The sequence below is a fragment of the Triplophysa rosa genome, linkage group LG13 (genome assembly GCF_024868665.1).
Source record: "Triplophysa rosa linkage group LG13, Trosa_1v2, whole genome shotgun sequence".
In the NCBI taxonomy this organism is placed as follows: domain Eukaryota; kingdom Metazoa; phylum Chordata; class Actinopteri; order Cypriniformes; family Nemacheilidae; genus Triplophysa; species Triplophysa rosa.
Genome location: NC_079902.1, coordinates 1,875,871 through 1,895,910, shown reverse-complemented (window position 1 = coordinate 1,895,910; position 20,040 = coordinate 1,875,871). Strand labels below are relative to the sequence as shown.

The window sequence follows — 20,040 nt, the reverse complement described above, 5'->3', positions numbered from 1 at the left end:
AGGTCCGCTGGTACGTACAATCACACTCTATAGCTCTAAAAAGCATCATGTCAGTTTTCTTTTAACCCTCAGAGAAAAATAGACTGTTGATACTGGCAGATGTTTTGTGTTTTTATCAAAAAAGAACGAGGATCTTAGCAGTGTAATGACAAAACAGAACGGGTGAACTCACAGAGAGAGCATTCATTCAATGTGTTTTAGTAAAACGTGTTCCTGGTTCATTCTTTGGTGGTCCTAGAATAACAAACCAAAAACCAGTCGCAGTCTTAAACCAACACAGTAAAAATATCCAGAAGAATACTCTAGTCTGTTACTCTAGTCCCTAAAATTAAAATCTAAGGTCAGAGATAGGTTGATTGCAGTGTTGTCATTGACTGTGGTTGGCTAGATGTTTGTCATTCCAGTCACTGGACATGGGACTTTTCTAAAATGCCTTGATGTAAATGATCCGAGGACTTTTAAGTTGCTTGAATGTCTAATCACATTAAAACAAACCACTTTGAAACCCATTTTACCTGAGTAATATGAAACACTCTATATTTTAAACCTCTCGAGAGCATCCTGATGTTTCCCAAATAGTAGCTAACCACTGTTATGATATCTTTTCCATTTATTGTAGCCATCTGTACATTTTTAAAAAGGTTTCACAAATACATTCAAAGGAGATCTCTTTGGCTATTGACAGCATTTACCAGATGAGTATGTAAATACATATGCATAGTTTTTATTTTTACAGCTGTATATACTGTAAATGCACAAATCTGTACATAGATCTTCCAACTGTATACAACATTATTTTTTTCTCTTTTCTTTTCCTTAGTACTACCTATTTATTTTTTACTTACTTATTGTTCTTCCTCTTCTCATGTCATGTGTATATGTTTTTTATGTACCAAGAGCTTATAAAAAACCACAACAAATTCCTCGTGTGCTTGCACACACTTGTCTAATAAAGCAAATTCTGATTCTGATTCTGATGAGGTGACATCATAAAAAGGTCAGGCAAAAAAAACCCATTTATTTTATTAAAACTGAGTAACATCTCACCTGTGGCCTGCACAAGGTACATAGATGATCTGTAGTCTTTGTTCTGGACGGAGATGGAGCAGAAGAAGCCAATGAAGATGGAAGTGTTCTTAAGGATGTGTCTGGGAACAGACCAGCCTCTTTTGTTATTCCAGGTGATGTCGTCGCCTTCCAGCAGCACTGGAGACGATTCCAACTGCTCAAGCACAGAATATTAAATAGGCTACATTCAAACCTCCCGGGATAAAAGTTAAAACTCGATGTACTGATCTGAAATCAATGGCAGCCGTGAATACAGACAGATGATTGTGATATGACACCAGACAGTTTTTGCCTTGAGATAACACTTCTCACAACATTCTTTTTCATTACATTTTTTATATATTACACAACCTTAGACACCCTATCTGCCTGGGTTTGGCCAGGAAATAACTTTCAGGAATTTAAATATCTTATCTCTCTCTCTCTGCAGGAATCTTACATCATAACTTACTGAAATGTGCTAAAATTACATCACAAAGCAAGAAAAGTTGAATCAAACTGTAATGTGTGAAAATGTGTGAAACTAAATCCTGATGCACCAGTCTGCAAAGAGAGCAGGCTCTCGCTGAGCAGTCTTCCATCACTGTCCCCACAACCTGTGAGGGACGCATCCGTTGTTGCAATCTTGCGATGACACAATGATCCCAACACTGGCCCTTGGGACCTGCCCATGACCCTGATCGTCTACCTGTCTCCCTGGGTAAAGTTGCTGAAACTCCAGTAAACGTATCCACTGTAACCGCAGCTATACAAGTGAATTTTCTAGAAACATACAAGACCAAATCTGTTTAGCAGAGGGATCAGATAAGCTACTGTTGGACCTACCGAGAAGAGAGACACTTTCAGCTCTGGATCTGACACCAGACATGGCACTTCAATGTGTGTTTGAGAGTCTGTTATGAAGATGGTCTCCATGCTGTTCTCATTTGTCCTGATGAAAGGATGGTTTGGGTCTGTGTGGAAAAAAATGTGACATCGGGTCAGTTAGACATTTTCAAAGTAAAACCAGCCCCAAGGCAATGCAATTTCTTCAATAAATGTTGATTATGTACAGTTTTGTTGAACAACATTTGTCATGGAGTTCTGTTTTTGGGTAGGTAAAATTGTATTTATATGTTACCAACGTGATTCATGTGGGTGGAGTTTGTAAACAGCTTTTTTCCACAGAGCTACATCACATTCCTACCTGGTGTCCTTGTTCAGATTTAATGCGAAAGTTAGGTTTACATCATTTATATTAATTGATATAAATTAGTTAAAAGATTTGATAACTTTGCACGGGCTTGGTTAGTAAGCATGCTGACAAATATGTTCAAACAGTTTTAATACATATTTGTATTGATGTAATAATTATTTGATGTTTTAAAATTAAGCAGCATGCTCTATCCTCTAACTGTTGCTTTAGTCGTCAAATGGCTTTTGACCGTTTTGACAAATCAAAATGTTGGTTTGTTATACTGTACGTAATGTGTGAACTTTGTACGCGGTCACCTACCCGCCATTTTCCAATATTTAATACGCAAAATAAGCTTTTATGTATATGTATTTGGCAAATGCTTTGGATAAGTGATGTACAAAGCATTCGAAGTGTACTTTTTAATCAGTATGTGTGTTCCCATAGGATCAAACCCGTAATCTTTATGCTTTTAACACAATGTTCTACCAACTGAGATATGGGAATTTCTGATTAGCGCGCAGATTAAACCATAAAAAACATTAGGGAGAAAGTTTCTGTGGCATCGAGGCACTACTAAAGCCCGTTCAGACCGCCAGCAATGTCATTCATTTCGATGGTGGCCTAGCGACACGAGCGACAGAGACCATTGCCGACAGGAAGTGGGTGTGTTTAGCGACTCCACAAACTCGACTTTCGGGAGCGACTACCAATAGGAGTACAGCAGCGGAGCCCATGTCATCCATCTCCCGCCTGTTTCTGCAGGGTTTGTTTAAAAATGTTTCTATGACAACCAAAGCTAGGAACTGCTTGAGTCGTATTTGAGGCAAGTGACCCATATCCAGGGGCGGACTGACCAGTAGGACATTCTGTCAAAGTCCAGAACGGCCATGACCAGGGGAGGACTGGCGGACATATTATAAACGCGAATGCAAGCAACACGAAGGCACTAGCGAGTCGGACACGTATGCATGTAACGCAATGCACACGTTACATATAACACATCCCACCAACCCCCCAGCCCATCCCCCCCCCCGTCGACAGAATCAGTGGAGGGCCGATGCCATGAAACACACAGTTGCCACCCAAACAGTTGCCACCCAAACATCCCACCCCCCGTCAACAGAATTGGTGGAGGGCCGATGTGGGCCGAATTATCCAGGGCCGAATTTGCTTCCCAGTCCGCCGCTGCCCATATCGTATGGGTTCAGGATGTCCAGAAACAATCATATGCAAGTATGCAGACAATTTCAAGCTTGCGGCCCTGTCATCGTATTCACCTCGGATTATTCATTTAAAATCCTGCGGTCATAAGGCTCAACATTCCACCTTAAGTTCTCTGACTGAATATAAACAGTCGTCGATCTGCAAAATCCAAAAGGGGAAAACTTCAGCGCCGTTCCTAAATCCACGTAATAACAGACTTTTGTATTTGACAGAATCCATATGTGGGGGGCTGCTAAAACAAACCTCTGGCTCTTGCTTTCCACAGGAGGTCGCGAGGCTGTTTCTGAGCTTTTATTTGAACATCACCTGGTGATGGCTGTTTCTCTAAAGGCAGCATTATAAAGGAGCGTGAATTTTCCTCACGCGTCTCAAAGCTTTCGGAGTCCAAACAAATCCTTCGTATCTTGAGGTTTACGTTTCTGTCCCGTGGTGTTCTGCATACACAGATGTAATAGGAAAAATACGCAAATCCTCAAAGCTACAGTGTTTCATGATAAATCACTTTTGCGAAGTGAAACCGATTTTCTTCGGCAGAGGACGGGAGGCGCTTTGAGGCATATGTAGCCATAACGGAGCGCTCAATGCCGACGGCTCCTGGGGGCCACAGGCGGTGGTATATGGACCGGTAAGTGGTTAACTGAAGCCACATGCAGCCAGGTGCCATTCTGCTTTACGCTCTCTGCTAATTTATAGCTGTGATTTCAGCTGCTTCTGATCAGCCCCCCGCTAAGATTTGTGAAAACTGTTTGTCAGTAGAAATCAGGCAACATTTCACACGAGCGAGCAAGTCAGCGGGACGTTCGTACCTGACCTGGCTCCGTTTCATCCACGCTCCTAAACTGCTGTCAAAGAAGGAGAGTAACACCAGGCAAGCTGTCCACTGTAGGCGACTGTTTGATCAATCGGTTTAAAAGCCAAACGGTTACCAATATGAGCTGGATTGTGTTGCAAGGATAAACAGTTCCCATCTGGAGTCTAAAAGGAATAGTTCACTCAAAAATGACACTATTATTTACTGTACTCACTCGCATGAGATGCCTTTTTACACAAAACGAAATTGCTATGCGGCTTTTTTTTATCAAATGATCATTAATGGTGAATGTTTCCAATTTTATTTCTCCTAATCAATTTTAAGAGAAGCATCTGAGACTGAATGAAATACAATGGAAATCCATCAAAGATCACGATTTTCTCTCTAGGATTTCTTTAAACTTCCTTTAATGCAGGCTTGAAAACATGAGCAATTCTTTAAAGCAGGACTATACTTATAGGCCCGGATCCAAAACGTTTTTTTCCCAGAAAAGTGATTTAACTTATCCAGTGACGAATAAAACATTTGACTGAAAAGGCTCATTTAGTGATACAAATCCAGTCTTGACTTCCAAATGTAATATCAATGACAATTAAACTACAGTTACAAACACTCATCCACATGACTGAGGTGATAATATACTTAAACCATCGAAATGATGACTATTTTGCTTTAAATATGATACGAGGCAACTTTGGCAGGAGGAAAGACCTTTCTCTGTTATTCAGATTTCAGCAGATTTAACTCTCTTCAAAACTTCCTTATCATTGGTTTATTCAGTACGACGCTCTTTCTTCACCTCAGGCCGTCGCAGGGGCAAAGCAAACATGCTCTAACCGTGTTCATGTATAATCTTCTGTGATCTTCTGAAGAAATGTTTAGGATGATCTTGTCGGCTCCCCAAAGAAAAGAGAAACATTAGACAAGAATTCCCCGGCCAAGCATTCTTTAAGAGGAATCAAATCAAAAAGGGATTTGTGATTCGGTTTGCCTGGGGAAGAAGCCGCGGATTGCGAAAGTACATTGCTGTTTAGCTGCAAAGATATAAATGATTCTTGTGAGTGAAATGTTTTCCCTCGTAAATAACATCTATTTTTTCAAAGGTTAACTGTGGCCTAAAACCACAGGGAACAACTAGTGTCTTTTGAAAGTGAAGAATTGTTTACGCTTGAGGTCACTAGCAATAAAAAACTGTTGCTGTAAGATGCCGTGATACAGCCATTAAAGTGCAATTGTACGGAGGATTGATGGTGATCTCGTATGATGACACTCACAATAAGACTATACGCTTCTCACCTCGCACAAAGACGTATATGCTGGCAGCCGTGGTGCCATCGATGACAGCTCTGATGTCCTGGTAGAAACAGCGGTAGTACCCTGAGTCATCGGCCTCGCTGTTGGGCAGTATTAATGTTTTGCAGTAGGGTTTCCCAGCCTCTCCCTGGCACTCCTTCACCCTCACTGCTCTGTCACCCGGGGTGTCAGCGGGCGGCTGCTGCTCCTGGCGATCTGTAAAGTCCACTTTACTCAAAGACTCTTCAGGCCAGCTCCAGTCCAGAATCCGCTGTCCCCTGGTGGAGCGGGTCACATAATCACATTACAGATATTCCCTTTACCGTAACTTTTTTTGCTTGTTTTATAATATCTAAAAAATCGTAATCTAACAAGTACAACAAGTTGCACCGTTTCAGGAATCATTCACGGCCACAGCACAAACAACGCTGTTATACTGGAATAGCTCAACACACATCTATAATGTCCTTGACTCCCTTTTGTTTGAGCTTCTTGGAACAGACAGGTGTTGAGATGCAAAAGCAATGACACTCATGTCTTTCTCGAGATGTTTAATGATTTTTGAACACCGGCCATGACTTTGTGTAATCCATTGATCACACTGAGAGATGGTCCCAAGAACACAATTTTCTCTCAAAGGTGTATGTTTTATTCAGAGAATTCCTGCCAAAGAAATGTGGGGATTAGAGCTAAATATGCTGGATTGTTTCTTCAACCCACATTCATTTCTAAATCCCTTGACTTCCAAATCCAGTCTCTTGTTTTTGTAAAGACCCACATGCGTTTCTAATTATTACATTCAAAATGAAAGTCTCTGCATCTTTATTTCATACAGTACTTGTACTCAACAAATACTGTTGTGTAATGGAACATCCATGACAAACCTTTAGGTTTACATTTATATCAATGTATAATGAACATCATACCACCATATCTTGTAAGTTTACCATCATTCTCAATCATCTGGTTTTATGTAGTTCGCTTTTTTGTTTTAAATGGTCCAGCGATGTGGAAAATGAAAGCACAAATATTGCATATACAGTGATTTTTCAATTAACACGAGGTCATAAAGTGACAGGCAAAATAATTACAACTGCATTAAAAATGAATGAACAAAATCCACTTAGTTTTACAGTACAAAACGCTGCAGGACATTTCGACCGCCCAATATAGCATTTCATGCCAGCTAGCCGTACTTCTGCTAGCTCGCGGGTCTGTTCTCATTCAAGAGAAAAACAACAGATACTTTGCTCGTACCTGCATGTAATGGTCAAGGTGTCGTTTGCGTCAAGCACGATCTGGTCTCTGGTGTCGTCAAGGGCGGGTGGACTCATAGAAAACCCAGTCACCAGACCTACAGAATGAGAAAATCAACATCACCTTTTCACACTTTTATCCAAAGCAACTTACATTGCTTTCACGATGTCCGTTTTGTCAGTATTTATCCATCAGTATCCTTAATATATTCTGCCCTCTGAAAGCAAAGCCGTTGAGATGTCTAACTCCCCCCATGATCCTCAGATGTATATTTGCTGTGATTTAGAACCAGGAATTGGCTTGAAATCGCCAGGTGTTCCATGGGATCGCGGAGACGACTATCAACAGATGTGATTTAGCGTCTAGTGCGGGGCCCCGTGATTTTTTACGTTTCAACTAGAAGTAGCTTGAGCCCGTTAAAAGGTCCTTAATCTGGTTTGTGTTTGGCTGACAGCAGGACAGAGGGGTCATGAGGTCACTGTGTGTGCACATGTTAAATGGTCTCTGAATGTTGATGGTATGAACGTGGTCAGAGGACGCGGATCATAAGGAGTTACGAGATCCACCTGGAGCGTATTAACACCAGACGATGACAAGAAGATACACGAGAATCACTGCAAATATACTGCAAATCACTTTTAACAAGTCTTACTTTACTATGACAACCACACAGGGAGGACAGATCTTTGGAAATGAGGAGTGTCCTGTCAAAGCAACATTCAGCTGGATATGATACAGGATTCTAAATAACAAAACATCAAATGTCCATTACAGTAGCGTTCACTGATGAATAACAAGTAAAAACTTTACCTAAATGAAATAGACATGACCAACTTTATAAACATTTCACCTTACATTATGATTAATGGTGTGTGTCCTGAGCCACACACAGTAAATGTGAATCTCCTCTTTCTTCTCAGACTAGCAGAGTAAAAACATTTTCCTGCATCTCCATACACCTAAACACCTAAACACGTCAATCAAAAACAATATTTATGAAGCAGTTCACATCATGAGCACAACCCATCTGTCTCAGACACATCCGCTCTGAACAGACCACAATAGAATTTTATAAATATTTGATGTGGAGTCAATAACCTGTTTACAGTTCAACACCAACATCCTGGTGGCTTTTCTGCACAAGTATTTTAAGATTCAGGGATTTATTGATACCACCGGGATTAAAATAACAAACTGTATGTTGGATGAATGTGAAGTACCAGGACAATCTCACATGAATATAGATTTATGAGCAGCAGATGTGTGGATCTAAACCCTCGGTTAAGACCTGCAGATCTGAGGATTGCTTGAGCTGTAGATTCAGGGTATATATATGTCTCCTTCCTCCTTTCTTGCATGTTAAAATTCAAGTCACAACCAATGGCTGGTACAAGTCACATCTCAAAACCTCGCACCGTGACGACCTCAGGAATGGTGGGTTTATTAGAAAAACAACAACTGCGTTCTTCGCATATCTCAATTGTAGAAGACTTGAGACCTTTGACCCTTGACTCCTCTTAATAAAGATATTTCCCATTGAAGCAAGGCTGCTGGAACCAGCACAGTTGACCAGGCACTTCTGAAACTATCGGGTGATACCCTAGCACTTTATTAATAATACTGTATGTATTATTGTGTTTATTAGTTTCGTTTAACTGTCTAATACAAAGGACATATAGTTAAGTCAAATCGTTCTTAAATCTATTATGTCAATGGATTTGTATGAAACATGTTTTAACACCTTCATAACTTCATTTTTTGTAATACTGAAACTGCAGTATTTCGGTCTTACACAGTTGACTTCAGTAAATGCTTGTCTGATGCAATGCCCTCATATTCATGACTTATCTTCTAAATATTTCTCCAAGAAAGCATAAACAAATTTCATCCCACAACTTTTAAAGGTGTGGTCTCATTAGATCAGACATTTTATGTAAAGTAATTGCAGAATACTGTGTCTATATACAGACATAGAGAAATGTCGCGATAACAGGCAGTTTACTGCATGTATCATGATGATCATGTTTACCGTCTATCCTTAAAGGGATACTTCACCCAAAAATGAAAATTCTGGCATCGTTCACTCAAGTTGTTCCAAATCTGTATACATTTCTTTTTTCTGCTGAAAAGATAGAAAGATATTTGGAAGAATGTGAGCAATTTTCAGTTCTGGGACACCATAAAGAGTACTCAAAGGTGCCCCAGAACTGTTTGTTTTCCTAAATGCATCAAAATCTCTCATCTTGTTTTCAACAGAACAAAAAAAACATTTTTTTCTACTATGGTATACATATTAGTGAATGATGTTCCAGAACTGAAAATTGCTCACAAATATCTTTCTCCGTCTTCAACAGAACAAAGAAATGTATACAGTTGTGGAACAACTTGGGGGTGAGTAAATGATGACAGAATTTTCATTTTTGGGTGAAGTATCCCTTCACCCAATAATCCTGCTGAGAGAACCTCCAAGATCTTAACACCTCCAGAAAGAGAAAAAGGGCTAAGAAAATCATCTTGGACCCCACTCACCCGGCTCACTCCCTCTTCCAACTGTTGCCATCTGGCCGGCTCTACAGAGCACTGACCACCAGAACAGCCAGACACAATAACAGTTTTTTCCTGCAGGCTATACTCAGCCTGACCAATTAAAAGCACTTATTACCCACTGTCCATCACATTGCACACTTGCACATTGCACATAGCATCTGGAAACTGTACATTGTAAGAAACAATAGGTTAAACCTGTAAATAACACATCTGTGCACTTAAAAAAAATTATATGTTGTTTTTTGTCTCTATTTTTTCACTTTTTGTATATAGTGCATTATTGTTTTTATTTATCTTAATGTATATTTGCACTATGTTTGCATCATGTGTACACTCTCTTCTGCACTAAGCTCCTGTCGCCAAGTCAAATTCCTTGTGTGTGTAAATATACTTGGCAATAAAGCTCCTTCTGATTCTGATTCTTTAACACAACATACTGTAGTGACACATGAATTCACAATACCAGTTACAAATTTCATAAAAAAATGACATAATAATATATTTTCTCTGACTTTCTCTGTGAGTGCAGAAGCTGCAGTACCCAATGCCAGGTGCCAGTGGTTGCCTGGTATATGGTTGCTAAGGTGTTCAAGATTGGTTGCTAGGTGGTTGCTTACTGGGCATGTTAAAAGCACTAACTCCACTACTATCTGTGGTCTTCAAACATGGCTTGTGTCTGTTCTTCAATGTAAGCAATTTCTTTATTTAGATATAGTAAATGTAATATTCAGTCGTAACATCCAGTGTATACAATGAACTGCCAATAAATAAAGAATGGGCAGCACAAATAAATACTTTTATATACTTTGTATTTTATATTAACTGCCGGGATAGTACAGACAATTTTGAACAATCAGCAATGCAAATTTGGCATGTAATTTCAATGATTTGCCTTACTGTGTCTTTGCCTTTTATGCTTGCTTATCATTAAAATGCTAGATTATTTTCAACCCATGGCTTGGTAAACCAAACTGTTATGGGTTATAAAGTAGCCCATGCTGGGTTGTTTTAGCCCCTTGTTGGGTCAAATAACATTTCTGGGTCAATGTGTTTGTCCCTTTTTGTACATATTGTGTAGCAGTATGCCTTTTACAGGGTGGCCTGTGCAATTATATGATGAACTGTACTGATAAATGCTTTGGGCCAAAACATCTGCACAGTAAAAAATAAATATTTATATAAAAAATAAAATATAGAGCATGTTATTTCTTTAGCTATTCAACAAGATATTGTCTTTAGCAACAATAACAAAAAAGCATTTTAATAAAAACTGTGTACTTAAAAAAATAGTTCATTCATGCACAGCAAATATGTCCAAACTTTAAGTACAGTATCTTAAAAAGAATGTTTGCCAAAAGGTGTCCATAAAGTGACATCAGGCATTTAAGTGAAATGATGCTGGGGTATAAACTGCGGTATGGCCAAGTGTCCGTGTGGTCACTAAACTAATAGGGAAAGGGCGACCAGGGAAGGCATACAATTCCCTTACTCGTGGCAGCTGGATAAAATCAGCCAATCGGATTAGTGTTTACTAAACTGAGACTAAGTCTTAAGTCCAGTTTTGTGAGCACAGTTGTGGCATAGTTTAAAAATATGATTATATATACACTCTAAAAAAAATGGTGCTATATAGCACTAAGAGTGGTTCTTGGCTCGTAATCATAGGGGAACCACTTTTAGTGCTATATAACACCATATCTTGGTTCATCAGAGGTTCTTCAGCGGAATCGCTGAATAACCATACAGGGGCTTAAAAGATTCTTTCTACAGAAACGGTGCTATATAGCACCTCGGTCACCTCAAAGAACCACTGAAGCCCCAAGATATGGTGTTATATAGCACTAAAAGTGGTTCCCCAATGATTACGAGCAAAGAACCACTTTTAGTGCTATATAGCACCATTTTTTTAGAGTATTATATCATTAATGACTAAAGTGAATAAATGGCTGAATAAGCAAAGTCTCGGTCTTCACGCACGCATTGCGAGGTGATTTTAATGTAAAACTGTATATGCATAAATGTACATGTAACATTTTACATTTACATGTAAAACATTTCTACCAAGCACACGAGATGCTTACAAAATGACAGATTAAAACGCACAAGCGCACAATCCACCCCAGGCATTTTGCCAGACATGTCAAATTGTCTTATTCGCGGATTGAGATGGTCTATCTCCACATGGATCGCTCACTATGAAATCGAACGATTGAGTTGCCTGCATGCTGACTTTATAAAGATTTATGACAAACATTAAGCGGATCACAGTGTGAACCGCCCCGTATCATCTCATTCTCTCCAGATGAGATGATACCGCCTAAAACCAATAACATCAATCAAAACGCACAGAACTGTGCTCCACAGGCTCGCAACTCTCCACTGCACACGGCTAAACATTTAGAAGGATGTTTGACTCGTTTCAATGTCTTTTGTGCCAAAACGCAGCCTGTAGACACAGTTGGACTACATTGAGGTATGTGGAAGGTATTTGACAACAGTCTTACATCGGGCTTAGATGATATTAGGGTAACGTTTTGAAATCATCCAAAGTAAGCCAAAGATTCAGGGCTAAATTGGCATGATACAGTGAAGCTGTGCATGACAGATCATTTCCATATGAATATACATTGTTTCATAAAGATGCTGTATGCGGCTGGGAGGAGTGCTGTCACTGTAATATATGACTACAGTAATACGTAACCGGTAAGGGCTTATAGGCTGAAACCAATGATGGCATGTACTGTGCTGTACGGCTTCTTTGTAATTCAAAAACCTCTTTGCCGTCCTGTTTTCTATTACGATACGTAGAAAGAACCATAGGAGGCAAAATATTTATATGGATTCTAGTATAAAAATGGTTGTGTCAATTAAGGTGGATTTTTGGAACGTGGAACTTGTAAGATGATAGTTTTGCTGTTCTTATGAACCAGATCTGGTGGAGTGAACATGATATTCCCTGAGCAACTCAATGATCATTCAACCAGAAATTTGAGTTTCAGAGAAATGATCTGGGACTTTTCTTGGGCAATTGATTCAACAATAAATAACAGAGAAAAGGTTATGACGAAAAATGATAAATTAGGATGAAGTATAACTTAACTATAAACAAAGCAAACCAAAACAGTCAATATAATTACAGAAACTACAGTAAAAGTTGTGCCAGATCCTATCAAATGTAAACTACATCGTGTCTAATATATAGACCAAGAGGACACTTACTTCTGTAATGTGAGCACAGAGTTTGTGCTTTTACAGTTGAGGAGAAGTAACAGAGATCTCAGTTTCACCTCATGTTTTATTTAATATCAACTTTACAAAACTGTATAAAAAAGGAATAAAAGCAAATAATTAAAAAGAATAGTCATAAAATCACTGTAAATAGCAGATTTCTGCAGAATACAATATTTGGTTTCGGAAGATATTCTGCTAAAAGTTTCGGTTTAGCTACAGTTTAATCTCTTTATTTTGATTGTCGGTTTTGGTATCCTGGGAAATCTAAGCACTGTTGGAGAAGTTGTTATCTCTTCTGAAACTGCAGAGGAGTAATCTCTACAAACAGTATGACATTACTGGAGTTTTTCCTCATATGCAGCAAAATGACATTCTTCCTGAGCATTTTTGTCTTGCTTTCAAGTAAAAATATTTAAAACTTCTTGAATTACGATACATTTACATAACAAGAAAGGTGACCCAAGATATTTAGTCTTGTTTTATGAAAGAAAAATATATAAACTAGGTACGTTTATGCTTAAAACAAACTTGTAAATTAAATCTACAGTAAGTTACTGGCAAACCTGCTGCGAAATTACAGCAAAGTTTAAGAGTGAAGGAATCAGGAAATCTTAACCACGCTTTTTCCTGGTTCTCTGTAAATCTGTAGGAATTACCTTGCCTTTTAAATGTGAAAAGCTGCTGAATTGTTAGTCGCTGTGGGACGTATTACAGTGTGACATAAGGCCTTCAAAAGTTGTCAAGTGGTAAGAAACCTTTCCCTTTTGCTCTGTGAACGGAAACACGGAGCCTTTGATAGTCAAATGTATCTTTGGTCCCATCCAGTAAATTTCCTGTTTTCCTGCTCGACTTTTCATTTCACAATTTCCTTTAGTGTAGGATACACTCACAGCGATGCCATAGAAGAACCATTTTTAGTTCCACAAAGAACCATCTCTATCTTACTTTTTTATAACCTGAAGAACCTTTTTTCGCCACAAAAAACCTTTTGTGAAACAAAAAGGTTCTTCAGTTGTTAAAGGTTCTTTATGGAACCATTTAGATAAAAAAGGTTCTTCTATCGCATTGAGTGTACAGCCAAATGTTCATTTTCCCATCCTTTCCATCCATCCATCTATCTCGAAGTAATACAGTCAATCTGTATTCCACAAAAATATTGCCTTAATTAATTATCTTCATTTCAAATGTAATAAGACGCCAACTTGAAGCACATTTTCACTTTTTTTGCATGAATCAAATACACTAAATCAATGCTCTTTTTCCGGGTAGAACGGACATTAACAGGGTCAGATCACATCAACCCCGTCTGACAGTAGGCCACGGGGCTTGAAATAGCCGTGCGTCCGGCCTACAACCGGAGGGCAGTCAGGCCACGGAACAGACCTCTTCCCTGGACTGAGGAGTCAGCATCGCTGGATTCCCCACGGAGGACGTCTGTCAAGCCTCGGGAGGGGATGTGCATGCACATTAAAATGTGAGTGAGAGCGAAAGAGCTGGATACAGTTCCTCTGTTCTCCAGACTCAAGGCCAGCGACACGCTTTGATTCCGCCGTCACCCGACGGGAGAGGATGAGATCCAAAAATGCGCTTGCATGTCCTTTCATGAATGTATATCTGCCCACTCGTGGCCTTCCTATTTCCTGGCTGGGATTTGGGGTGAGGTCAGGATGTTGTAGGAGGGGCGGGGGGTGACATCTGTGTGGGTTTCCTACATGTCCCCTACAAGTCTTTCCTGTACCTGTGCAGCCTGCCAACAGGACACTGTCTTCTTTCCACAGCGCCGTCACATTTTCTGCCACCACTGAATCACCCTTCAGTATAGCATCTCTGACAGCTTGTTCAACCAATACTTCAACAGCAAGTTTGTCTTACGGTTCGAAAAACAAGGTGTCCCCGGTGGTTAGGATGCAGTGTAGCATCTGTACAAAAAAGTGAAAAGGAGGAGACATGGATTTGAAACTGGGATTTGAAAGACACACAGTCAGTTTCCCATGAACCAGCTTGACCTCGGACGACAGGCCATGCCATATCACTGACCAGAGAAACCTAACACTTGTTACGCCTCACAGTATAGCATGAAATATTGCCATAGGCCATGGAGATCATTCCAGTTACGGGGTGCTTAAACCAATAAGCTTCACATTTTTCTCTTCTGAGGTCCCTCATGAGGGGTCTCCATTTAAAGTAAAAACACAGTGATGACAAGCCCGTTAAACACAAACCTGCAGACTGAAAGTCTCAGTGATTTCTGCTAAGCAAGCCATGTACCAAAAACTGATGTTTTTTAAAAGCATTGTCATCATTGCTAAAAGTTTTGAAATCCTTATTATTAAGAACATTATATAAAGACTATTATATAAAATGTTTGTACATTTATATAAAAAACATTTATATTGGAAATGGTTTGACAATTTTCCCAGTATAAACCACTGCTATGTGTTCAACATATTTTCTAGAAGGCGGTGTGGCTAGGGGTGTTTCTAGGCAGTCGCTAAGGTGTTCTGAGTGGTTGCCAGGGTGTTTTTTTATATGTCTTTGATGTCCATGAGGTTTGAGGTTTGTTCAAATCTCTAAGAAACTCAAAGAGCAACAGCAATGGTAAGATTTGCCTCAGGAGCATCTAATAGACAGAATGATCTTTACTGAGACTTGCACATACAAGACATAAGCACTGTACATCCTAAGCTGTTTTTAATCACCAGGATGGTAATTTGAAACACACTGCCATGAGTGAGATCTGCACGTAAGGACGGTACGTCTTTTTTTCAAAGGGAGCTAGACATTTTTTCATATGGATTTGCAATTACACCCTTTACAACATTAAGCTTCAGTCATATTTCATTTTGGGAACATTCTGCAGAGCTGATGATGAAACATATGCTTTGCCAAACTATAATGGGGTTTAATCAATGTGATCTGTAGACACTAATCACTTTTCACTCTCTAAGCTGTCGTGTTGTCTGCTTACAGCAAACAAACAAGATTTGCAGTCATTTGCAACATTGGTTTTACGGCCAATATTGTATGGCATTACCCAGATGAAAAGAGCCTACGCCAACCGCTCTGATATTTCAAATCTTTTTTAGCTTCAACAGGTGAAAACTGCAGGCCTGCTTAGAAGACTGATTGCACGGCTACCCACAACAAATTGCCTGATCATTCATGTTGCTAACATAAAGAGTTATTCATTCTAAAACACAGCCCCACTACACTACAACAACTTTTTAGCTTAAAAATTGACAAAACAAAAAAAGAGTCACATGGAAGGCTGCCAGCCTACATAACCCACAGGTTTTGGACTGTAGCACAGGCACGGCTTTAGTTATGACAAAGTAGGCAAACACTCAGGGTCACCGAGCTGCCATGTGGTTTTCATTTGTATGATGTTTTAACGCAGACATATACAAGTGGCTTTCTCATAGCTGCGGATTCCTAGCGTTGAGAAGGTCCATCCTTCTGCTAAAGTCTTCATGAGGTGCTGCTGTTTGATGTGCAACCTGGCAACACACTGAAGGAATGAGTTTGACCCTCGAATCTCACTCAACAACACCTGCCCTAACTGAACTTCTTCACTTCCTCTACGTTCAGAAATCACAGCAATGAAAACCTGCAACACTTCCGAGGCGCATTCCCTAAAAAAAGTGAAATTCTTGCAAATAAGTAGTGTGTTTTTGTTGTTTTATATGGTTTTCTTACTGTTATGATTGGCGAATGTTGTACCCCATACCGAGGTTCTGATTTCAAAGGTGCTAGAATAAAACTGTGTACATAAGAAATACCACAGTGCAGGATATCCATACTGAAGAACACCAGGAAATGACATGCAGAATAAACTCAAACAAATATCTGAATTTGCATTAGAAAGAAAGAAAGAAAGAAAGAAAGAAAGAAAGAAAGAAAGAAAGAAAGAAAGAAAGAAAGAGAGAGGGGGGAGAGAGAGAAAGAGAGAAAGAAAGAAACAAAGAGAGAGAGAGAGAGAGCGGGGGAGAGAGAGAAAGAAAGAAACAAAGAGAGAGAGAGAGAGGGGGGGAGAGAGAGAAAGAAAGGAAGAAAGAAAGAAAGAAAGAAAGAAAGAAAGAAAGAAAGAAAGAGATAGAGAGAGAGAGGGGGGAGAGAGAGAAAGAGAGAAAGAAAGAAACAAAGAGAGAGAGGGGGGAGAGAGAGAAAGAGAGAAAGAAAGAAACAAAGAGAGAGAGAGAGAGAGCGGGGGAGAGAGAGAAAGAAAGAAACAAAGAGAGAGAGAGAGAGGGGGGGAGAGAGAGAAAGAAAGGAAGAAAGAAAGAAAGAAAGAAAGAAGAAGAGAAGAGAGAGAGAGAGAGAGAGAGAGAGAGAGAGAGAGAGAGAGAGAGAGAGAGAGAGAGAAGAGAGAGAGAGAGAGAGAGAGAGAGAGAGAGAGAGAGAGAGAGAGAGAGAGAGAGAGAGAGAGAGAGAGAGAGAGAGAGAGAGAGAGAGAGAGAGAGAGAGAGAGAGAGAGAGAGAGAGAGAGAGAGAGAGAGAGAGAGAGAGAGAGAGAGAGAGAGAGAGAGAGAGAGAGAGAGAAGAGAAAGAAAGAAAGAAAGAAAGAAAGAAAGAAAGAAAGAAAGAAAGAAAGAAAGAAAGAAAGAAAGAAAGAAAGAAAGAAATCTTTCCATCTTAAACAAGTATTAAGAATATTATACTAAGAAAAAATTTTGACTAAACTTATTGCAATGCTTCATGAGATGCAACTCGATAAATAGCTACATACAAATCTGCCTTAGATTTAAACTAGATAACGTGTCATGGCTCTGCTTCATTTAGTCATGTTTTTCTTGGTCCTGTAGCAGAGCCATGACAAAGTCTTTGGTTATGTGTGGAGAGAAACATATTATTGTCCTTTTGACAATAATATGCGTTCTCTCCAGTGTCTCGTCATTGGCCCCGCCCCTCTCGTTTCCTTGTTATCCTGTTGCTTGGTGTTTGATTACCCACACCTGCCCTGTGTCGTTATCCCTCGTTTGTCTTCCCTTTAAATACCCTCTTGTTTCTTTGTCCTGTGCTAGTGGATTGTCTTAAGCTCTCTGTACTGTGTATGTGCTTGTATGCCTGTGCCCTGTGATACCACATTGTTCGTTGTGTTCGTAAGTTTAGATTCTGCCTGTTTTCGTGTTCCTGTACATTGTTCCTGTTTCCCGTCTGTTTATTATCCTGCCTGGTTTTTGTTGGTCCTGTCAGTGTTTTGCCCCATCGAGGGAAGTGTTTTTTTTTCAGTGTTTTCATTTATATTAGTCGTGTCCTCGTTACCCCCTCGTGGGTGTTTTTGTTTGTTTAGTTATTTAATAAAATACCCCTGTTAACCCCTTACCTGCCGTTGCCTGCACTTGGGTTCTTTCTCCTCGCATTCTTGACACTCGGTGTAACTTTATAAATGCATTTATTCAAATTTCTGAATCACTAATAACACATTAATAACATCAATTAACCCCGATTGCAAGAATAAAGACAAGGCTCCCTCTAGTGACATATCCACTTGTAAAAAGAAAACAATAGGGTACACATCACAACTCATTCATTATAATGTTCGCCCATCAAATGCAGCAATGCATTTCAAGTTAGTCATAAAGACCAAATTAATTAAATTAATTATGCATAACCTCAATTCAATACAAACAGACAAACTTTTATAAAAAAATTGTGAATACATTAAAAAATAATAACGTTAAGACATACATCCAAAAGCTTTTTGCTGGAGAAACTGAGCTAAATATTTATTAAGAAGCACAGGCAGAAATTTTCGACGAAAACTTTCTCCACAAACTATGAAAACTTTCAAAAAGTGCAGTGAAGAAAATCCCAACGTGCGCAGTGTAACAGAAAAGCGACTGAATAACAGAATCTTCAGCGCTCTGTCGGTAACAGAAAATAAGTTTTCGCGCGCTTTCAGTCATGACAGTTGTGTTGATTATCACTTTACAGCGCGTTGTTATTTCTGTGACGTTCTTCTATAATGTGAACGTTAGACGTCGCCGCGTTCTTTTCACCGGCGTGTCTACTGTAGTTTGAAAACGCGCTCTCACCTGAGAACAAGGGAATCCCAATCCAAATCCGACAGAAAAGCGTAAAATCTCTCTTCATTTCCAGGTCTCCAGTCCTCCGGGGTTTTAGATCTTCTAACAAACTGCCTAGTTTTCTGGTGTCATTTAATAACACGAGCAGAAGAACTTGAGCAGAATCAGGTGAAGCGCAGACAAGTCTCTCCAAAGAGGATGTGCCACAGGACGAGGGGAATAAAACGCTCGTTTTCCTGTTGAAAAGACAATCCTGAAGTTCTGAATGGATTTACAATCATTTCCTTTTCCTCTGACTCACTCATCTGCCTCCTTTCGTTCATAAACGCCCGTGTCCTCCGTGATAATGCAGTCTGAAGTGTCACATAGCGTGAAATGTATATAGCCCCCTGCGCTGGAAACCTTAAACTGACACACAGCATGTGTCCACTGTAACGGGCATATGTTTTCTGTTAATAACTCCTGCTCCTACAGACGACATCCTTGGCTTTTCTGCGATGCCAAATGTCGCCTCGGGGCTGTCTAAATATAAATGGTCTTTCTGATGAATCTACAGAAGGATGTTTGTTGTGATCTCAAAACACTGAATCTTCAACCCCCCCCCAAACAAATATTATTGCTCTTTTATAGCTCAGGAGATTGCGCGGTTGTGTTTCATTTCAGTATCTCAGATGTTTCTCCTCAAGTTGCTCGGAGAAATTGTTCAAATATGTATGACGGTGTAGGGACCTAGATTAGGTCAAACAATTAATCGTAGTCGTCAATTTTGGCCTACAAAATAATCGACGTAAAACAATTATTGTGCCGCATTCCATTTTGCTTTCTTGTGGTATAAATCCACCGTATTTATTTATATTTATATAGCCTATAAGCGCAACCCTTAGGCTACAGTTGTTCAGCTGTGCTATTTCTTTACATTTATTTTTCAGTTGAATACACAGTTTAAAAGGCCAGTTTAAGTTTCTATGTTGTTTTAAAAGGTAATGAGTAATCGTGTTAAATAATCGGGATCTCATTGGCCAAAATAATCGTGATTATGATTTTTGGGTGCATTTTGTGAGAAATTGATTTCTAAGCTCAGTTTGTGACATTTCTGAGGAGAAATATCCAAGAAGAAGAGGATTCAATTAGGTCTACACTTAAAGATATTGATATAATAAAGAAACTTCGTCTGTGCTTTTTCTATTGGGATATGCCCTCGTATCCATTACACCCAATTATAAATCTATCAAAGCGTGATAAATGGTAAATGCTCAGTGTCGAACAGAGCACAGACTGTAAGCTCACATCCCACCTGAAAATTCCAAAAATTCTAATGTAATCAGACTACTCCCACCTTAAAGATTTGAAACACCACACAGGGGAGTGTTGGACTGAATTGCTTTAAATGATGTTTTAAAAAATAA

At 39.4% G+C, this 20,040-nt stretch overlaps 1 protein-coding gene across 5 annotated transcripts in view; it reads right to left on the bottom strand.

The window, feature by feature from the left end:
• Positions 1–18,823, bottom strand: part of flt4 (fms related receptor tyrosine kinase 4) — a 45,245-nt gene extending 26,422 nt beyond the window's left edge. For 3 of the 5 annotated variants that reach the window (XM_057349340.1, XM_057349342.1, XM_057349344.1), the window contains exons 1-5: positions 18,644–18,823; positions 6,831–6,927; positions 5,577–5,851; positions 1,894–2,021; positions 1,048–1,225 (exon numbers count right to left, since the gene is read on the bottom strand). In XM_057349340.1, coding sequence (XP_057205323.1) covers positions 1,048–1,225; positions 1,894–2,021; positions 5,577–5,851; positions 6,831–6,927; positions 18,644–18,701 — 736 coding nt within the window. In that variant the 5' untranslated portion in view covers positions 18,702–18,823. The remainder of the gene's footprint in view (positions 1–1,047; positions 1,226–1,893; positions 2,022–5,576; positions 5,852–6,830; positions 6,928–18,643) is intronic. The other 2 variants (XM_057349341.1, XM_057349343.1) reach the window with 1 other exon arrangement.
• Between the last annotated feature and the right edge of the window lie 1,217 nt (positions 18,824–20,040).